At 35.5% G+C, this 20691-nt stretch overlaps 3 protein-coding genes across 4 annotated transcripts in view; all 3 read right to left on the bottom strand.

Moving 5' to 3' along the window:
* Positions 1-9119, bottom strand: part of dnah10 (dynein axonemal heavy chain 10) — a 33135-nt gene extending 24016 nt beyond the window's left edge. For both annotated transcript variants that reach the window (XM_026211065.1, XM_026211066.1), the window contains exons 1-19: positions 8799-9119; positions 6977-7054; positions 6735-6856; positions 6494-6599; positions 6296-6411; positions 5985-6204; positions 5423-5580; positions 5053-5283; positions 4629-4819; positions 4193-4391; positions 3886-4080; positions 3624-3794; positions 3329-3505; positions 2586-2759; positions 2218-2384; positions 1961-2112; positions 1663-1827; positions 1364-1571; positions 1122-1278 (exon numbers count right to left, since the gene is read on the bottom strand). In XM_026211065.1, the coding sequence (XP_026066850.1) occupies positions 1122-1278; positions 1364-1571; positions 1663-1827; positions 1961-2112; positions 2218-2384; positions 2586-2759; positions 3329-3505; positions 3624-3794; positions 3886-4080; positions 4193-4391; positions 4629-4819; positions 5053-5283; positions 5423-5580; positions 5985-6204; positions 6296-6411; positions 6494-6599; positions 6735-6856; positions 6977-7054; positions 8799-9024 (3213 nt within the window). In that variant the 5' untranslated portion in view covers positions 9025-9119. The remainder of the gene's footprint in view (positions 1-1121; positions 1279-1363; positions 1572-1662; positions 1828-1960; positions 2113-2217; positions 2385-2585; positions 2760-3328; positions 3506-3623; positions 3795-3885; positions 4081-4192; positions 4392-4628; positions 4820-5052; positions 5284-5422; positions 5581-5984; positions 6205-6295; positions 6412-6493; positions 6600-6734; positions 6857-6976; positions 7055-8798) is intronic.
* Positions 9120-9698: 579 nt separating this feature from the next.
* LOC113049044 (vesicle-associated membrane protein 5) lies at positions 9699-14476 on the bottom strand. The gene is made up of 3 exons (XM_026211068.1): positions 14214-14476; positions 11867-12010; positions 9699-10965 (listed from the first exon to the last, which is right to left on the bottom strand). The coding sequence occupies exons 1-3, from the start codon at positions 14214-14216 to the stop codon at positions 10765-10767; spliced, it is 348 nt and encodes a 115-aa protein (XP_026066853.1). The 5' UTR covers positions 14217-14476; the 3' UTR covers positions 9699-10764.
* Positions 14477-15348: 872 nt separating this feature from the next.
* On the bottom strand, positions 15349-20566 carry LOC113049043 (vesicle-associated membrane protein 8-like). The gene is made up of 3 exons (XM_026211067.1): positions 20380-20566; positions 16846-17010; positions 15349-16486 (listed from the first exon to the last, which is right to left on the bottom strand). Exons 1-3 carry the CDS (start codon positions 20404-20406, stop codon positions 16322-16324), a joined length of 357 nt encoding a protein of 118 aa, XP_026066852.1. The 5' UTR covers positions 20407-20566; the 3' UTR covers positions 15349-16321.
* Positions 20567-20691: the final 125 nt, after the last annotated feature.

The raw sequence follows: 20691 nt of genomic DNA on the forward strand, positions 1-20691 counted from the left end.
TGCTGCAGGGATGATGCATTTTTACAGGCAAAAAACTGAATTATTATCTATTATTTATTTTTTAAGCACTTTCAGTTTCATCATCCCAAAGTCACTGGGTTTTTAATGGGTTTAAATTCCTAAAAAAATGCTTAAGGTTAATACAAGCTTAATGTATTTTCACCTTTTATTCCATGACATAAGATACAGCAGTAATACACCCTCACGATTTTTAAAGCCTTTAATTGTCTTGAAAAATATTGCTAACAATTGGATAAATTTGGCTAGTAGGTTTTCAGGTACAGGGATCACACTGAATAGGAAAACTCATCTAACTAGTCTGCTTTCACAGCCTTGTTGTGTTTATAACCAGGTTCTTAGAAACTATTCTAATTCAAGCTTTTTAAGAGACATTTATTTTTTTGCAAAAACAATTGTTGAAAGCTTTGTGGAGGTGATGTTGCAATCACAGTGTAGTTCATATATGTGACCTTGGACCACAAAACCAGTCATAAGGGTCAAATTTTCTGATTAAATAAGCTTTCCATTGATGTATAGTTTATTGGGATAGTAAAATAGTACACCAGCCTTTAATATTGTCCAAATGAAGTTCTTAGCAATGCATATTAATAATCTATAACTAATATAACTAAAAATAACTAATCAAAAAGTTTTGATATATTTACACTAGGAAATTCACAAAATATCTTCATGGAACATGATCTTTACTTAATATCCTAATGATTTTTTGGCATAAAAGAAAAAATTAATAATTTTGACCCATTCAACATGTTTTTGCCTACTGTTACAAATATACCACAGCGACTTAAGACTGGTTTTGTGGTCCAGGGGTCACATACAGCCTATGTTTAGCTCTTTAACTCTGTTGTAATTTAGGCATTTAGGCATAAATTTTGAGTTCATTTGTGAAGATTATCATGATGAACAAAACATGTAAGAATCCTAATCTTTTGTTGAACATAGAGCTTATTTTATTAAAGTATCCAAAAGCCTATGGAAAAATCCTTTTGAGTTTTTGTTGAGGGAACCAGGGTGTCGATAATGTCTGAGAGGGCCTGCAAAAATACATCATCCCCTTAGAGCTGCATTTTCTCTGTAAATGTAGTTCAATGTCAACATACCCTGGTGCTCTCCACACAGTCACCAACACACTGTCTAATAAGCTTGTACACCTCACTGCTCTTGGGAAGCAGAGAAATCTCAGGTGCAGCTAGGATGGTGTCGATTTGGAAGAGTGGAGTAGTGCCCATCAGTGCGGTGTTAAAAGCTTGAATATTGCTAAAAGACAATGGTAATGGTAAGCATAAAAGAGCATGAGACCGTCAATGTAAATGCAATATGAGAAACAATCAAGTAAACCTACTGAAGCACCATCTTGCTAAGTGAATCAAAGATCTTGCGTTCCCAATAAGCGTAGAATTGAGCCATGCGTTTGGATTTGCCAGTGCTGGTCCCCATAATCAGACTCTCTATCTTGGTGAGGAGTGGACTGATAGCTGCATACTTATTCACAAGAAGGTTCATTGCCTTTGCCCTCTCACACTCAATGAAGTCACAGAAGTCCTTAATTCCTGGAACAACAGACAGATAACACATTGCCACTTTGCACCTGATGTGTCCGCTTATGGGATGTATTTTGAATGACTATAAAACACTCTTAACCTGGTAGGTATCCGTTTTTATCTGCCACTGGGAATTTGAAAAGGTTTGCAGATTCAATGGATTTAAGTTTATCGTCAATGTCTCGTTCATTCTTCTGAATTTGGTTCACAAGGGACTCAAATTTGGAAGCTGCCTGGTTTCCACGTTGGATGAATTGTGGTATACCTGTAAAACAAGTGTAAATAAAGTTAATTTTATGAAATTACATCAGTTAGAACTTTCAGAACTACAAAAAATAGCAACAACAAACATTTTTATGGGGTATGCAAAAATAACTGGTACCCCCTGTGTAACTTACCTAGAAAATTCCAGTTGACTCTTCTGCACCCAAAGCTTAGCTCTCGCCTCAGTTCCTGCACCTGATCAGCCATTAGTGAGAACTCAGCATCATTTAGGTTGTCCATCAGAGAATGGTAACGGTTTACTAACTTCTTCAGTCCTTTTATGTGCCTGCATGCAAAACAAAAAAAGCTCAAAACACTTCAAGAAATATTTCAAGGATGTCTATTTTGGTCAAATGTCAACATTTTTTAAGTAAAAAGTTAGGGAGAGTACCTCAGAAACTTGTCTTCCTGCAGAGCGACATTTTGTGCCTCACTTGGTGTTAAGATGCCCAAGTGATCCAGATACTTGGTCTCAGATATGATCTCCTGCAGTTCAGGAGCAAAATTGACAGAGTAGCACACATCCTTTTCCAATGCCTTCTCTGACCCCTGAGCAGCCTGCAATCACAGCCATATTCACACGTAATAACATTAATGTCATCAAAGCACGGTTTTATGTACATGTTAGCTTCGAGGCAGAGGGAACATAGACACTGAGATTACTTGTCTAGGCATTTAATATTGTAATGCCCATTATATATTTCACTGCCATCTTTGTCTCACAGCTGACAGATAGCTTTCCTTAGCACTGCAACGTACTGTACTGAGCTGTGTGGAGTCTACACAGACAGCCCCAGGACTGTTGACCATGATCAGCACACTTCTCTTCATCAGGAGGGAGAGAGTCTGATTAGTCTCTATTTTCCACTGGTTAAACAGCTCCAATTCATAGTCCCTCATACGCATAGCCACCTCTAAGAATTTGGATACCACCTGCAGAATGAAAAAAAAAAAAAAACAGTCAGGACATTTTCATTCATACAGGTTGGAGAGGTCATGGATTGCTTGAAGGTGGGTTGTTGTAATCCTGAATACTAAGTCCTGAATAATGATGACGGTTTTGGGATCACCTGCCCCTGATTGGACAGGCTTTTTAGGAGGCATTTACAGTACATGAAAACTACATTGCTCTTACAGTAAGTCACACTCTTGGAACAGAATGCAGGGGTCTTAGGGCGTGTTTTAAAACTTGAATCTTATATGAAAATACTAGTTGGACACAATACTAGTTGTTTTAAAGGGAATGAATTTAAAGATTTTAAATTCACAATTTTTACAGAGCAAACTGAAAAAAAAAAATACTTTTTTAATAATGCTGCACTTTTTTTTTTAATGATGCTGGTGGTTAAGGAGAGACCCCCCTCACTGTAAAGCGCTTTGGTTGTACAGTAATACACAATAAAACACTATGTAAATGCATCATTCATTCATTATTGTTTTTTTTTCCACTTACCTCATCATTCTAGTACCAAAAACTTTATTTAAGCAAAACAAGGACTTACTGCTTTGCCCTCTTCACTGTCCATCATTTCACGTGCCTCCTTGAAACGTCTAATGGGGTATCTCATGCGGTCTAGCAGGAAACGCTCCCAAATAATGGCTCCTGCCACAGGAGGATTATTCTTATTGAGAGGTGGGTTATCTTTGAGCTTCATGAACAGGTCATTTAGAAGGTCCATCTATGCAACAACAATTCCAAAGAAGACACATGAGAATAGAAAGAAATGGAATCTCTTTATCACCACGTCAACATTTAAATCAAACATGTCCTGCAAAGGTTTTAAGGTTGTGAGGTACCTCTTTGCAGTACTGAGCAAGAATATCGTTAAACTTCTTCATCAACTGATTGTTGATGGCATCTCTGGAGCGGATGTGTTTAAATTTCAGCAGCAGGTCAAAGGCTGCCGATGAGGAACGCAACGTCTTGAAGGAGTAATTGATGAAATGGATGGCCTCTCTTTCAATTGCCTTAAACAATAGATACCAATGAATACAGCATAAATATCAGCAAAAAAAAAAGAAAAAAAAGAAAAATTAGGTTGTTGTCACAAAGTTGTACCTGAACTTCCGTCCTAAATTCTTGCATGGCCATTTTCCAATTGCTCATTTTGCGGATGTCAAAAGGGTCAAAGGAAACGTCCTCAATGGGTTCGACGAGGCAGTTTACACGGTGTAAAACCTCATCTATTCGCTTTGGATCACCCGTCACTGCTTTTAACTCCGGTCCAAAAATAATGTAGAACTCATCCAGAGTCTAAAAAGTCATTATTAATTTGGGAGAAAGTTACTGTCAGTGAGGAATATTTCTTTCTTAATGTAAAATAGAAAGCTATTAAATGAAATACACTTGATCTGATTTGGTTTACCTGCAAGATATTATACAAGTCTTGACAGATTGAAGCCATGTAGTCTGTTTTTTCAAACAGCTTTTTGCGATCAAATTCCCAGCGGGGATCTCGGTCTGATTTCTCAATCCGTGCACGGACCTCAAAATAACTGGCCTTCCACTGATCCAGGACTTGCTTTCCATCCTGAGCCTTGGCTTTGGCCACCACCCTCTTGTCTCTGCATAATATTAATGAATGTGGTGCTTACAATCATTTCCATTTAATATTTTTTTGTGTCTGAAACTCCTAAATTGATTAAACATTTAATAAAAGTATAATCCTTATTTTTTTTTACTATATTTACCCCAACATAATTCATTTCAAACTCAAATGCTACCTGCAACATTTTCATATTTTTGTGTATGTGACTGCTGGCTTGTAGTTTGAGCTACTTTAACAGATTTTGCTTACTCACTTAAACAGAACACGGACATTCACGACTCGTGCAACCCGTTCAGACAGTTCCCAGGCAATGCGTTCCATCAGAGATTCCAAACGCTCATCTGTGTTGTAATGCCTGGATAATATCCAGATCATACGCAGCCCATTCATCAGTTCAGGAATAGTGTCCAAGACCACTTTGAAATCCAGTCCTGTGACAAGGTTCTGTAAATAATAAAACACTGATGAGAAACACTGTATTTATGAGCCTTGTTGTTATGCTGACATCAACAAATTCAGTCATTATTTGCTGATCTTTTCCACAAGAAAAAGAATAACAACATATAGATTCGATATGGAGATGACTAAATGTTTTTACGGTAAAGCTGCTTTAAAGCAACTGGTATTATAAATAAACTTGATATTTCTTTTCAACTCTAATCATGGTTCCTCCTCACCCTGAAGTGTCTCTCCATTGTGGTGAGGAATTGTACATTATTGACAGACTCCTCATGGTATTTGCTAAGCTCAGCCGTGGTCTTTTCCAGTTCCTGCATTATGAATGAGTCGGCACGGGTCATCACGTCCAGAATCTTCTTCACCACTTGCAGGTTCAGCTGCTCACTCAAACTACTGAAGACAGCAACACGTTCACGCCAGAACTCAATTTCTGCCAAAGGACCGGGTCCCTTTAGAAGAAAAAGAGCAATAAGTCAATTATTTCAATGTTCTGTTTGGGTTGCCCATCACCAATCTACTGAATAAAGACATAACAACAACATAACAACTAGAATCTGATCATGATTAATTCATCTAAATCTCACAAACCTGTGGTTTCTTTCTTTTCTGTTCTTCAATGACAATTGTGATTTGTGTGTGCCAATTCATCACACACTGCTCTAGTTTCTCCACCATTCCTGGATTAGACAAGAGAATCTCCACTCCACCCTCCAAATCCATGTCTGGAATGTGCAATTTAAATTCACCTATAACGTAGAGATCAAAATATGTAGAAGAACAACCGTTTTAACATTTTTAATAATCAGAAATGTTTCTGGAGCACAAAATCAACATTATTTCTGAAAGATCATGTGACACTGAAGACCGGTGTAATGGCTGTTGAAACTTCTGGTTTGCCATCACAGGAATAATTTACATTTGAAAATATGTTAAAAAACAGCTATTTTTAATTGTAATAATATTTCACAGTATTGTAGAATGTATTGTAGAATGTAGAATGTACAAATGTACAAGTACATTCAGTCTTGGTGAACATAAGGGACTCTTTAAATACTCAAAAAAGACCCCAAACTGTTTAATAGTAGTGTTTATGTGTATGTGTATATATATAGTATACATTTTTTGGACTCTGAAAGGGAAAATATAATACCTTCAAGCTGCTGTAGGGTTTGGTTTATGACCTGCAAGAATTTATGTGTGCTGTGGAGCAGATCATCTCGGACTTCAAAAGCCCCACGGGATTCTGCAGGCTGCTGTTTCTCATCTCCTGTTGTCTCACACACTGCGTCACTCTCTTGAGAGCCAGCAACACCGTGATAGCCACCATCAGTGAGCCTCAGCTGATACACGGAGAGAAGAGGGATGTACACCTGCAAAGAAACAAATCAATAAAGATACACACTTCCATAGCATAATTAATGATCAGCCTTTTATATGGGAATGTGATGTTTAGTCACGCACATGGTTGAAAAGCCCTCCAAGCATCATCAAGGGATGGTCATTCATCATGCCAAACTCAATAAGTTTGGGCATCAAATTATTAGCCTCATTTATATCTGCAGGTTCAGTGATAGTTTCTGGATAGAGTAAAACACCAGACACATCAGTTAAATGTGCAAAGAAATGTTAAAACATACACACACACTCCACTCCACCTACCACTGGTGTTTCTCAGGAAGTAGAGGACATTGTATTTTTCAAACCTCTGTGGGATATTGTTCACGTCCACATGAAGCTCCACGTGGTACACAACCTGAACCTCAATCTTTTCATCAAAACAATAAAAATACAATTTGTCAAAGCATTATTAAAAAATTCACCTACAGTCTTGATTATTTACCATTCTGTTTCATTAATGTGTAAAATAAATAGTAGACATAATTAATAAACTGAGAATTACATTGGGAGGTGGTCTATTTCCTTTTGTTTCTTCGGACAGACTCTCAACTGCAGGATCCTGACTCTGAGAGTCTTCTATGTTTGAGGAATCCTGGATTTGTCTGTTTTGATCATTTCTGTTCTCTTCAGTCGAGTGTAAACAATTGTAAAGAAAAATAGAAAAATAAACAAGAACAATTTGTAACTTTGAGCAATTTGCATTTATCATATTGATAATATTAACCATTTAGGAATCACACTCACTGTCAGCAGAGGTTATCTCTCTGTTTGAGATGAGGGAACCTTCAGACAAAACAGACGGACTTCTCTCCAAGACATTTTCTAGACAGGGAAATAATTTTATTTTCAAAATCGTTAATGACTTGGTACCGTTTTGTTATTTATACTGTAAGTCGCTTTGGATAAAAGCGTCTGCTAAATGCATACATTTATTTTAATTTAACTTTATTTGACATATTAGGCCTTCCTTAAAGGGTTAGTTCACCGAAAAATGAAAATTATGTCATTAATAACTTCATAACTTTTTGTTGTTCCAAACCCGTAAGACCCTTTTCCATTGAAAACGTATGTATGGTATACTGTCCATGTCCAGAAAGGTAATAAAAACATCTTCAAAGTAGTCCACGTGACATCAGAGGGTCCGTTAGAACCCAATTGCAAAAACTACGACTTTATTCAGCATTGTCTTCTCTTCCATGTTTGTTGTGAGCGATTTCAAAACACAGCAGTTTAGTGATATCCAGTTTGCGAACTTTGTGAACCAGTTCACCAAATCGAACTGAATCGTTTGAAATAGTTCTTGTCTCTAATAAGCATTAATCCACAAATGACTTAAGCTGTTAACTTTTTAATGTGGCTGACACTCCCTCTGAGTTCAAACCGAGACAGATAACGAACGAAAGATTGACTCGTTCTCGAGTCAAGAATCGGTTGCATCCACTAGATAAGTGGTTGCATCAGTTTCTGGATCACCAGTAGTGATGGGAAGTTCAGTTTTTTCCACGAACCGATTCTTCTGGACATTCCGATTCAATTAAAATGGTTGAAGAAAACGGTTCACCGGTTCTTTTGCACTCAACGTAATGATGTCACTGGCGATGATTGCCCTTGATTCAAGCCTTCGGTTTAACTGCGCTCATAACATTAGCACAGTATCAGTTCAGATAAATCACAAAAGAACCAGTTCGGTTCAAACGCTCTGGTGTCGGTCTGCTTCACATTGAATCACACTTGCGCAGTATCATCAGCTCCTCGATTCTTGAATCGGACGTCTGACAGAAACGTTCTTGACTCGAGAACGAGTCAATCTTTTGTTCATTATCTGTCTCGGCTCGGTGTTCATCTTCAGTTCTCTCTTCACAGCAGTTCAGTCAGTGTACTGTTTGAGTAAATTAATTACTCCGGGATATTGGTTTGTTTGAACTCAGAGGGAGTGTCAGCCACATTAAAAAAGTTAACAGCTTAAGTCATTTGTGGATTAATGCTTATTAGAGACGAGAACTGTTTCAAACGATTCACTTCGATTTGGTGAACTGGTTCAAGAAAGATCTGGTTATGTGGAATGATTCATTCGCGAACCGGATATCACAAAACTGCTTTGTTTTGAACTCGCTCACAACAAACATGGAAGAGAAGACAATGCTGAATAAAGTCGTAGTTTTTGCTATTTTTGACCAAAATGTATTTTTGATGCTTCAAATAATTCTAAAGGACCCTCTGATGTCACATGGACTACTTTGAAGATGTTTTTATTACCTTTCTGGACATGGACAGTATACCGTACACACAGCTTCAATGGAGGGACTGAGAGCTCTCGGACTAACTTAAATCTATCTTAAACTGTGTTCCGAAGATTGGAACAACATGAGGGTAGGTTAATAATGACATAATTAGAATTTTTCGGTGAACTTACCCTTTAAGACTTCTTATTAATAAGTGAGCAAAGTGATATATTTAACTTTTGAACTTCAGATCTCAGGCACGCCAAAGCCGTTAGAAACGGTAATGTAACTTAAATTGTGAATAGTAACAGATACATTACATTTACGATGACAGGAAAACGTACCAACGGGAATTTCCACTTCAACCTCTTCTTCTCGTATATTCTTGAAGAAAAACAGGGCTGAGGGCGCCTCTTCCCCTGTGACTACATTTAAAAAGTGTATGATTTTCTGCTCTTCCTCTCCATCACCGCGACTGAGTAACTCCTCAAAGCAGCCTGAATCAGGCAAGTCAAACATCACACCTACTGAGTTTTTAATCCACTCCACTCGGGGGTCATCGTGAGGCATTTTTGTTCTTCTTTGGGTGGGAATTACTACATAATACAAGTTTGTAATTTTTATGGAAAACTATCTAGCCTTTCATTGTAGCAACCGAAAGCGCGCTCTGGTTTAGTTGACGTTGCTATAACAACAGTAACAATGCGCGTCACGCACGCACTGTTGACGGTGTTGTCTCCAGATCATGTTATTCATTTTATTCTATATACATTTATATATACATTTATCTTAATGTTTTGCATAATTATCATTTAAGTAAAAAAGTAGACCTGTTGTGTTCTAAACCGTGGTCATATTACATTAATGTTTGTATTTATTTATTACATTTTTATTTACTTTTCTTACGAGCTGTATTCCTTGATAGGTTCTCTGCTGTCCATCCCCTCTTATTACAAAAGGGCTCTTCAACAAAATCTTCAACAAGTTTTGCCTTCTAACCACTGATCTCACTGTTTCTAACCTTTAGTTTCACCTTATAGACTGTTAAATCGATATTTTATTATTATCCTTAAAATCATAATTAGCTTTATTTCTTTAAAATGTACTCATAACTTGCTTCCTATTTTGACTCTTGCGTAACATCTTGCATGATGTCACTGTGAAATCACCAATTCATTTTAAAAACTCAACAAGCATTATGAAATAAATATGACACTGAAGAAAGAAAAATGTCAGATACGGTATATTTACATGAGGAACATTTATTTATATATGTGCACACTCACACATACATAAAGAGCTGTTTTAGCAGCACATTCTCAATGTATGACTATTTTTACAGTAATAATCTGATTTTACACTGTAATGGCAAAGGATGGAATTGTTCAAGATTGGGGGGGACCAAAGTGAAACATTTTAAGTAGTGGACATTGAAAAAAATTCACAAAAATAATCCCCTGACAGATATGAATTCTAAGGGGATTTTCCCTCCTCACTTTCTATGGCTGTTACGGTAATACTACTACTAATAATACATTTCAAATCTTTAGATACGTTTTAGCAAAAATGTGCCATAGTCACAGAATGTGTGCCCCAAATCAGGTCCTGGATTTCTCCCAATAATGCACATTTTGTATGTTTCCACAATCAAACACATCAGCTCTTTTGTAGAAATTGATCTGTCATACAAGGGATACATTCAAAATATGTAATGCTGTGGGTACCAAGGCTGTAATAATTATATTACATTATATTGTAATAATTATATTGTAACTAATATGAGAAAAGCCAAACACAGAAAAATGTTGAAATTGTGACACACACACCTTTCACTGATGAAAAACAAAATCAAGAAAGTTTTTTCTTTAAAGAACAAAATTAAAAACCAATGCTCTACTCCCTGATAAAGTCTACACAGTCTAACATATTTTCCCTGCTACACTTTAACCTGCATCTGGCACTGATTTATCATGTACATATATATGGCTAAAATATGTTTAGTCCAACAAGAATGCATGTAAACTGTTATCGTTAATGCCACATACTATGTGTGTTACCATTGAAAAATGAAAGCAGAAATAATAATGAGACCATGGTACCGTTTTTATCACTCACCACATTATTTTTTAGCATCATCTTGATAGAAAGTAGCATCACAGATTTAGCTTGTATATTCACAGATCTATGAAACTGTCCTTGTCTTTACTTTTACAAGAGAACTAAGAAGTAATTTTCAAGGTGTTTTTTTGAGGAATTACAAATACAATTTATGTTCATTCATCTTCTGTGCCAACTTATATCCTAGCCATCTCATGGGGATTGTGTTGTTTTTGGTGTGTTTTTACTGTCCTCACTGCCACCACCACCACCACCGCTCGCAGCCACAGCCACAGCCACAATAATGGCAAGCACCACTGCAGCCACAACTGCTCCTATTATCACTTTGTACTTCATATTTTCCCAACGCTTCTTCTGTTTCACCTTAATCGAGGTCTTGGAGAATTTTTCGCTCTGAAAAGAAATAAGTATAATCATTAAAATAATTATTTTAAGAGAGAGAGAGAGAGAGAGAGAGAGAGAGAGAGATTTGATGACACAAGTGGAGTTTTTTCAGAATTAGAACTGACTTTTTGAGCTTTGGTTTCTTGCAACTGTTGACTTTAGCTGGCTCAGTTAGAGTAAACACATTTGATCGGAATTTAACTGGATGAAACAAACGTTGTAATATCAACATTGCACTGAATTGAGCTGAATAATAACATTGCATTCTGAATTGAACTCATTTCATAATTTTATATTTAACTTGTGATACAGAGTTATCCAACTGAATTAAACTAAACTGAGATGAACCGTAACGCAGTTGTCCTCTGTAGAGCTGTTGCTTCAAAACTGACCAATTTTACAGGGTAACACTATTTCTCCTTTTATTGTTGTTTTTATTCATTTTTATGAAGCTGCTTTGAAACAATATGTATTAAATAAAGCTCTATATAAACAAATGTGACTTGACTAACCAAGACTTTCAATAGGACTTTTAATATGTTTATATAATTAAAAACTAAAAAACACAACACAAAACACAAAACCAAAGTGAACTTTTTGCCTGATTGCAGGGAATATACTCCACAAACAGCCTGCTTCACTATTTCACAAGTAATTTAACTTTTTTTTTTTTCCGTACACCCCACCAAGACATTATTAATAGATTCCAATTTGACATGGCCTTGCTTTCCCTAGAAACACTTGAAATTCCAGAAACCTAGTTTATGGTCATAAGATTTCTCAACTAACCGTAAAATAAGATCTTAGAACCATATCATGTAGCATTTTTGTCAAGCAGTTTTAAAGGCATGAATTCAATTCTATTTATTAAATGATAATATATACTATTAAGATGATAATATAAACTAACATGTTCAAGTAGTTTATCAGCTCGGTCCTCAAGCTCCCCGAGTTTGCCCGCACGCTCATCAGCCTTGTTCATGTTATCCAACATGATAACTTTGATTTCCTCCACATCCTCCTGGGCCTGACGGAGGCGGCTTTGTCCATTCTCCTGGAGACAGATGAAATAGATTTATTGGGAAATGCAGAATGACTGGCAAACATCCTTTACAATACATACATTATCATCAATACATTTCTGCAACATGATTTCCCCTATGAGAGACTAAAATGTCATATGAAATGTTTAACAGAAGAGAAAAGCAATCAATGACTGATTAAACACGAAAAGTGCTAATGAAGACTTCCTGGACATGTCCCATGATAATAGGCTTGGAGTTCTGTTGACAACAAGCACTGGGAATGGAATTCTGGAACAGTGCCTCTGCTCTCTCACAGTTTAAGATTGAACAGCGCAGGGGAGAGACAAGGACACTGTGCCTTTCTACAAGCTAATGCATCAAAATCCACAATGAGGCCTTTGTAAAAATACAACATGGCTAAGATCCACAAAAAATCATGAGATCCATTTAGAGACTGTGACCTCCCTGACATTAGCAGAATGTTAATTCCTCTCTTTATCATCAAAGGATGTGAGTGACTCAAGGTTTAGTTGATGAGGGGGCCATCGTAGATAAATAAAATTATTCATTTTACAGGAAATACCACTTACTATTCATGCCATCTCATGTACACAATAGAACAGAAGTTCTCAAAAATGAGTCACAAGTATAAACAGGAACAACAGGGATATAAAAAGTGCAACTAAGATTATTATATAATTGTGTTTAGACTATCAAAATAAATATGTTTTACAAGTAAGGAGAAAACCATGTATTGTTCTGTTGACACTGAAGGCTTTGCATGAATTTAAAACTCTACAGTAGCGCAGCAAGCAATACATTTTTAAATATTAGCACAAATTTTAAAGAGACATTTACCATCTAATAATAGACCAATTTATAATTTTCAATCTTTGATTTCAAGAATTCTGATTACATTTGTGCTAGAAACAATTCATACATTATTAAACCAAAAGCGGTGTAAAAATAAATTAATAACCACTAATGCTGTCAAACGATTCGTGATTAAGCGCATAAAAAAGTTTTCGTTTACATTATATGTGTGGGTCTTTATTTATTACATAATGTAAAAATATTTATGTTTATACATTTATATTATATTCATATTTTTTATATATATTTTAATATATATATATAGACAACTATTTTTTTATATATATACACATGCATGTGTTTGTATTTATTTATTTATAATAAGTATGCACAGTATACAGACATATTATGTAAACAAAAACTGTTATTTTGGATGTGATTCATTTAGATTAATCGTTTGACAGCACTAATAACCACATATGGATGCTAAAGCAAAACCAGTGATATAGCTAGTTTTATGAATAGAAAAGGAAAACTTAAAACAAGACTGTCGTAAAATAAACCAAAATTGGCCACACATTGTATACATAAATAAATATCAGTGTATAAATACAAATGTAAATATTTGGACGTTAAAGCAAAATTTGTGATTTAGTTTTATGGAATTTGAGGAAACAAGATTTTATAAAAAAATGTGTACACATAAATAAATACAATTGTAATATACTGAGATATACTATAGAAATCTTCATCTTTAAAATAGTAGAAGCATAAAGGATCAAGCAAAAACTTATAACAGAAATGCATAAGTTTTTCATCGCTCTTTGCATATGAACAGGACTACAGGATACATCTCCTTTTACATCCTTTCTTTGCCTCCCTTCCCTTCCTTCCTCTCCACTTCTACTCTATGATAAATATGGAATTTCCTTGAAACTAAACTTAATCCCCTCTCATATGTGTTTTAGCTAAACACTAAGCGCCATGTTGTCATTTCAAGCCAACGACAATAAGGGTTAAAAGACCTGGATGACATTGAAATGACTTTTAACAAGGGGAAAAACTGTAAAAAAAAAAAAAAAAAACATTTGAGCAATCAATGCTAATCAACTAGGCCCTTTTGTATAGTATCCAAAATCAGTGTATAATTTCACTTTCATAATGCAAAGTGACAAGTTATATATATATATGTATGATGAGAGAAACGAAACCTTCTTAGACAAAAGCGTTTAAACGGTGTTTACATTAAGTCGACAGCATTTACCTAACAAAGTTGCTTTTAAAAGTTTGACCTGAACAGCTTTATTTTAAAAGATCTTCAGGCGTCACGTGGGCATCTTTTACATTTAAATAACTAATGGCATATCCAGCTCAAAACGAAACAAAAAAACGTAAAGCTTCAAAGACAAAACAACTTACCATTGTTTAATCTGTCGTTGTTAATACACCATAAACTGTCGCCGCATCTGAAAGAGACACCAGCAGCTGATAAGAGAAAATAACACAAGCTCGAAATCTTAAAACTTCATGCGCGACGTCTTCAGACTACAATCTTCTTTCACTCTACTGCTATGAGGAAGCGCCTCTCTCTCGTACGCAGTGCGCAGCTGCGTAAAAGTGCATGTCATGGACGCCCGTCTGAAATGTATGCTTTTGTTTTTGGCCAGGTCACAGAATGTGTACTTTTAAGTGAGCGCACGGCAGTACTGGAAAAATAGTCACAAAAAAGCAAATCAAATGGGAGATGTCCTATTGGCGAAAACATAACGTTAATCATTGTTTTGTGAATCGATTCTTTGTAAAGAATCAGTTGAACCGATTCGCAAATTATGCTAAAACTTGAACTGCAGAAATCTGAAGGGAAAACTTCGTTGCAGATGTTGTAAGAAAAACAAGATAAATCACAGCTGGGGGAAATGCTGGGGTAATCAAGTGGTTTGTGTTCAGGTCTGGCTGTATTTGGTCTTCTTTAACCATTTTGTTTTCATCTAGAGCTACAACTGCAGTCAAAAGTTTACACATACACCTTACCAAAGTAAGAGGGATCATACAAAATTAATGCTATTTTTTATTTACTAAGATAAGAGTTAGATAAAAAAAAAAGTCATACTTTTGCTGAGAGATCACAATTTTTTTATTTACAAAATATCACATTTCCCAGATATTTATGCTATTAAGATTCAAATCAAAGGCACTTTAAGGGTTTTTTTAAATTATTACTTATTAGTAGATGATTAAAAAATTATTAAATGTCTTAATTAAAAAAGGTTTGTTTATAATAATGAGGGAGAATAACATGTAAAAATGCTTAAAAACCGTGCTAGTTTTATAGACAGTAAGATGGTAATGGAAGCAACACAAGATACAGCATAATAAGAATCAGGTTTACAAACATTCAACACAATAATTTCATTCTCACTGCACATGGACATCCAATGCCCTTGACCTCTCCGAAGCAAAGTGCATAAAGCTACACAAAAAGCAAAAATATTCAGAGAAGTGATTTTCACTGGCTGAATTGAGATATTTAAAAAAGTTTTAGCATTTTTAAACAAAAACTGCTCATTGAAAATGACAGTACAGGCTCCTTTCTCAAAACAGGAAAACGTCTTGGGTTTCATTAAGATCGCGCAGTGCAAGGCCAAAACATTTGATGCAGTACACTCGAATTCTTGTTACAGTACTGACTGCATGTGGTACAGTGCAAATGTTACACTGCACGTCAAATTCAATGCAGTGATTTGGAGATACAGAAAATATCCATCATTCCTACCTAAATGACCTTGTTCAGGTGCTCTTGTTCCATTAAAAAAAAATTTAATTAATTCTCTAGGATGAAAATCCGTTTCTCTGTTTTGAAGTTGGGGCCATTGCCAATTTTCAGTAAATATTTAAGACAATAAAATTACCCATTTCCATAATGAAATGGTGTTTTGGGTAATGTAACAGTAATAAGAACACCTTTTTGTTTGACCTTTTACAAAAACATAATTGTAGGCAAAAGCACAAAGACAGTGACACATCAAATACAATATAGAGCCACTTGAAGAACATCTCATATAATCGAATCTAACAGTCTTAAATATACTTCATAATTCAAAAGATAGAACTTTCACCCATTACCTTCGCCGGATCAATGCCAGTCTATGACTATTTCAAGGGTATCTTCATTATGAATAATAGTGCAAGTATTTGTATACAGCTGTGGCATTTAATCGGGCTTTAGAGAACCATAAAGACAGCTAAAGTGGCCACTAGGATGATCTTTCAGGAGGAGAGAAGTGTAAAAAAAGGCAGCATTGCGTCTATAGGCTATTTAAAATCCCCCACTTCACAGTTTCAAAGCTGTCATTATGGAAGCTATTCATTTGGGGGTGGTGTGAGACCATAAATTGTGAAGGTATATGAGCTAAATGTGCAAATAAAAGATGTGTGTGTGTTCCTGAAGTTATGACCCGTGCTGGTGTGGGGACATGGTTGCATAAATCTGTGTGTGTATGTGAGAGTGCTTGTAACTAATAAAAATCCTATGGATTGGGTTTGGGTGAACTGGTCGGGATCACACCAGTAGCAAGGAATATGACAATCAGTACAATAATAAGGACTATCACAACAATAACCACAATCAGCTTCACGTTCTTCCACCAGTAAGCACGAGCAACCTTCTGAGAGGTGTGCCTGAAGTTCTGGGCCTAAGGAGCAGAAAGAGAAGAAAAAACAGTCATTCAACTAGTGGTGGGCTATAGCTGCATACATCAGCCTATCAATTAGAAGTGTGGGGAAGATAAGATTCAGCAAGGACGCATTCAATTGGTCAAAACATACAATAAAAGGCAGTTTTAAAAGTTTCTAAAGATTTCTATTTCAAACAAATTATTTATTTATTTATTTATTTTTGCTTTTTTTTTACTTTCCATTCGTTATAAATTGAAGCACAGAATGTTTTTTAAAAATATTGAAAAATCCCAAAATTATGAATGGTAATTTACGTTGTAGTAAAAAGGTGTTCTGAGATTACAGCTGTAATAAGTTTTTGTACTGACAGACGTACCCCAGCTTGCAGGTCTTCAGATTTGCCCATCAGATCATCCAGTCTTTCACCACGGGCCAAGATCCGATCGACATTCTGGGTCATAATATCCTTGACCCCATCCACTTGAGACTGCAAAGTTTTAACTTTATCCACATCCTTTGAAGACTCTCCTTCTCTTGGCTCCTGCATTGAGAGGAAACCAAAACATGATCAAAATAGCTCCAAGCATAAATAGTTATGAAAATCTAGAAAGTTTGTAAAAAGTTATTTTAGTCAAAAGCCCATTAACCTATGTTTACAGTGCCGACCACTAATATTGGCATCCGTTGGTAAATATGTGCATCATTTATCTGTTTGGTCTTTATTTTTAAAAAAACTGAAAGTGGGGGAAACTCACAGTATTAAAATATTTTTTCTCCAGTGCATGTTGGCTACCATTATTGACACCCCTAGAAATTCTTCTTAGCAAAATATCTCTGAAGTATATTCCTATACATATACAAATCTTTAGCGCACCAGGGTGATTATGAACATGAATTCAGCCATGACTTCCTGTTCTGAAGGATTATAAATATGAGGAACACAAAGGCCAAATTCCCTTAGTCATCAATCACAAGGAGTGAAACCAAAGAATATAGATCTGATGTGCAGAACAAGATTGTTGAGCTTCACAAAAAAGAAAGTGGCTGTAAGAAAAGATCTAAAGCATTGAAAATCCCCATTTCTACCATCAGGGCAATAATTAAAAAGTACCAATCAACTAAATATTTTACAAATCTGCTTGGAAGAGGATGCGGGTGGACATCGTCCTAATGCATGCTGAAGAGAGATTGAGTGGCCAAAGTCTCTTCAAGGATCACAGCTGCAGAATTGCAGAGATTCTTGGAGTCAGATAACCTAATATATATATATATATATATATATATATATATATATATATATATATATATTTTTTTTTTTTTTTTTTTTTAAATCTTCAATGATGAAATATATAGGGAAAAATATTATTTTATTGAACTGAAAAACACAAAGTGCAAAAAAATGTAAGTGCATTTTAAAAATCAACATATATTTTAATTGTAAAAATTGTATGCAGTAATAAACAACATGAAACACTGCAGAAGGTTTTGCCACAAACTCAACTGACAGGCAAGTAATTGCACAAAAATTATAAATAGTATAAAATAAAATTAAAAGTTTTTTTACTTTTTTTATTAATCAACTCAAAGTTTGACAAACATTAAGTGTGAATTCTGTTTTTATGACTGGATAAAGACCCACTTATCATACATCCACTTGCCTGATGTGAAGATAAAATATCTTGCATACCACCAGCGGGTGAAAGAGCAAGTGTACTGAAAATATATCTGATATACCTCGGCACAGAAGGTTATAGTCACGTTCTCAGGAGACACATCTCGTGAAGATCTTGTACCATGAGATCTCGTCACACCCCTTGAATATATATATATATATATATATATATATCAAATAGCCCCTACATCACCACGTTTTTCAAATGGGTTTCAAGAAAAAAAAAAACACCTGGCTCATCCAAAAACAAACTCCAGCATATTCAGTTGAATCAGTTCACACGACTGGAACTTCAAATGGTTCTGGCTTCTATGGTCAGATGAAATAAAATAAAAAAAGAGCTTTCTGGCAGCAAACCCACTGGGTTTTAAGTTCTTTATTTCTGTCTTTTGCTGTAGTGTGTCAGTAGGAAATATCAGCTTACATTTCCAAACATTCATATTGAATTCAAGAAACCTTCATGCAATGCTACAGTACTGTTAAAAGTTTTAGACACTTTTTATCATCAATAGATCATCAAACTTCCGTTAACTAAATTAAATCAAGATTTTGTGTGTTCATCCTTTGTGTTTAAAGCAGCTTTAGCTCTATGTGCACTTGGGCATAGATTTTCAGGTAGCTTTGCAGGTAGGTCTCTTTGTCTTGGAGACATTGCTACAGTTCTTGTGGATTTAGTCTGTCTCAGTTTGTTCTGTTTCTGCATGTCATTCAAGACAGACTGATGATGATCAGATCAGATCTCTGTGTGGAGCACTGACGCTGTGCGATAACATTAAAAACCTGTCTTTGTATGATTTTTAAATGCAAATGGATATATGGATATATACATAAATGCAAATGGATATATGGATATATACATTTAATCATTCTGAAAATTGGTGATTCAAGCAATTAAAAGCATACAGAAAGGGCTGATATACAGTGCTGCCCATTTCTATATTCAGTTAAAAAAAATCTCAAAAACAAGAACTGCAATACATTATATGAAAAACTGTGCACAATAATGCCTTTAGATGTAAGAACACGTGATATTGACAAAAGCGATGTAACAAGATAGCTTTACCACATTACACCTAAAAACACTAATTAAATACAGTAACACTGGTAAACGCAGCGCAGACCCCATAATAACAACTTTTTGCATTATTCATTTTGCCATTTCAGTACTTTTTTCCCATGTTTAGCCACATTTAACACCTTTAAATCCTCTTGAACGGCTGAAACTTTATGAAAAAATGTGTCACCAGGAAACCAAAAGCAATGCTGCGTCACTACCCTTTCTATTCTAGTCACTGTGTTGGTGTCACAAGGCCTTCAGAATGGCAGAAAGCTATTAGGTTACATTGGATACTGATGACCTGAAGTACCATTATTGGGGAAAAATGGACCATGTGATATCTATTACTATAATGTGATGACAACAACATAATAGAAAGTGAAAAATTATCCATCTAGTTATCCATCTCCTTTAAAGACCCTCTAGTAGGCTACCAGCAACCAAATATCTTCAAGATCAAACTTCACAATTTCAAACTACCAGTTCTACACAATACTGTCGAAGAACGATATTTAAACCACACCCTAAAAAAAAAAAAAAAATGCAGAGGATGTCTTATACTGTGGTACTGTTGAAATTTAAAGGAAAAAAAAAAAAGGTCTTCTGTTGGTCAACTTCATCTTAAGCAACCCAGCATGCGGATCTAACACTTGTGGTTCACTTCAACAGTCAAAGGCGTCGTGTGATGTGATCAGCATATTTGTAAACTCTAGATAAAAAAACATATTTAAATGAAGTAGGGTACCCATTTAATAAGTGCTGAGCTCAACAGTTGGTTGTGTCTAGTAAAACGGTTTTGCTTCAAAGCTCAAGGTAAAAATCTATCCGTGTAAACAAATCTGAAAAAGTAATTTGCAGTGCAAATTGGATAAAGTTTAAGTATAAAAGTTTTATCTAAACGGCACATTATCTAACAATCTCAACAGTTATGGACATTAACTCACAACAGGAACGTATGTAGAAATAACTAAAACTTGAAAAACGAGCTTCGTCCTGTGACAGCGTCAACGCACGTCAAACGGTACAACTAAAACTTATAAAATATCAACCTTCCTACCTCTTAAAATAATATGATTTACATGGACACAGACAGAAACACAGTAGGTTAGTTCATTTTTTTAACCAATAAGCGATGCACCAACATCAAGCACCTGCTGACTATTGTTAACTGAGTAACTTACCGTACTATTTTGATCAGCCAACCCCATGGTCTCACTGTTTGGTGTTTGAACTTATTCCACGTAAAAAGAACAAATGCACTTCTATACTTTGAAGTTAAAATGTTTCTAACTGTTTCCTCGAGTGAGCGAGATGTAAACCGCGTCTACACTTCCTGGTCTCTAATTCAGTCTTTTTCCTCCAGCGAACGAGTTTGCTTTGGTCCACCTCTCTAGCCACTCTCCAGAACATCCTCAAGAGGGCGCTGGATTCACGATGCGTAAACATGAGGAAACGGTCCAGCCATATTTCTGCACTTCAATGATAGTTTTGTT

This window comes from Carassius auratus, chromosome 30 (assembly GCF_003368295.1).
Source record: "Carassius auratus strain Wakin chromosome 30, ASM336829v1, whole genome shotgun sequence".
NCBI classification, from domain to species: domain Eukaryota; kingdom Metazoa; phylum Chordata; class Actinopteri; order Cypriniformes; family Cyprinidae; genus Carassius; species Carassius auratus.

Bases quoted from the DNA above. Each gene is read 5' to 3' on its own strand.
- LOC113049044 (XM_026211068.1), bottom strand. The intron at 10,966-11,866 runs GTTAGTTTATAT...ATTTCTTTTCAG, and splicing joins CTGATAAACTACTTGAACAT to AGCGAAAAATTCTCCAAGAC.
- LOC113049043 (XM_026211067.1), bottom strand. From the start codon at position 20,406: ATGGGGTTGGCTGATCAAAATAGTACG. The intron at 17,011-20,379 runs GTAAGTTACTCA...CTCTCAATGCAG, and splicing joins TGGCTGATCAAAATAGTACG to GAGCCAAGAGAAGGAGAGTC. The intron at 16,487-16,845 runs GTACGTCTGTCA...TCTGCTCCTTAG, and splicing joins CTGAAGACCTGCAAGCTGGG to GCCCAGAACTTCAGGCACAC.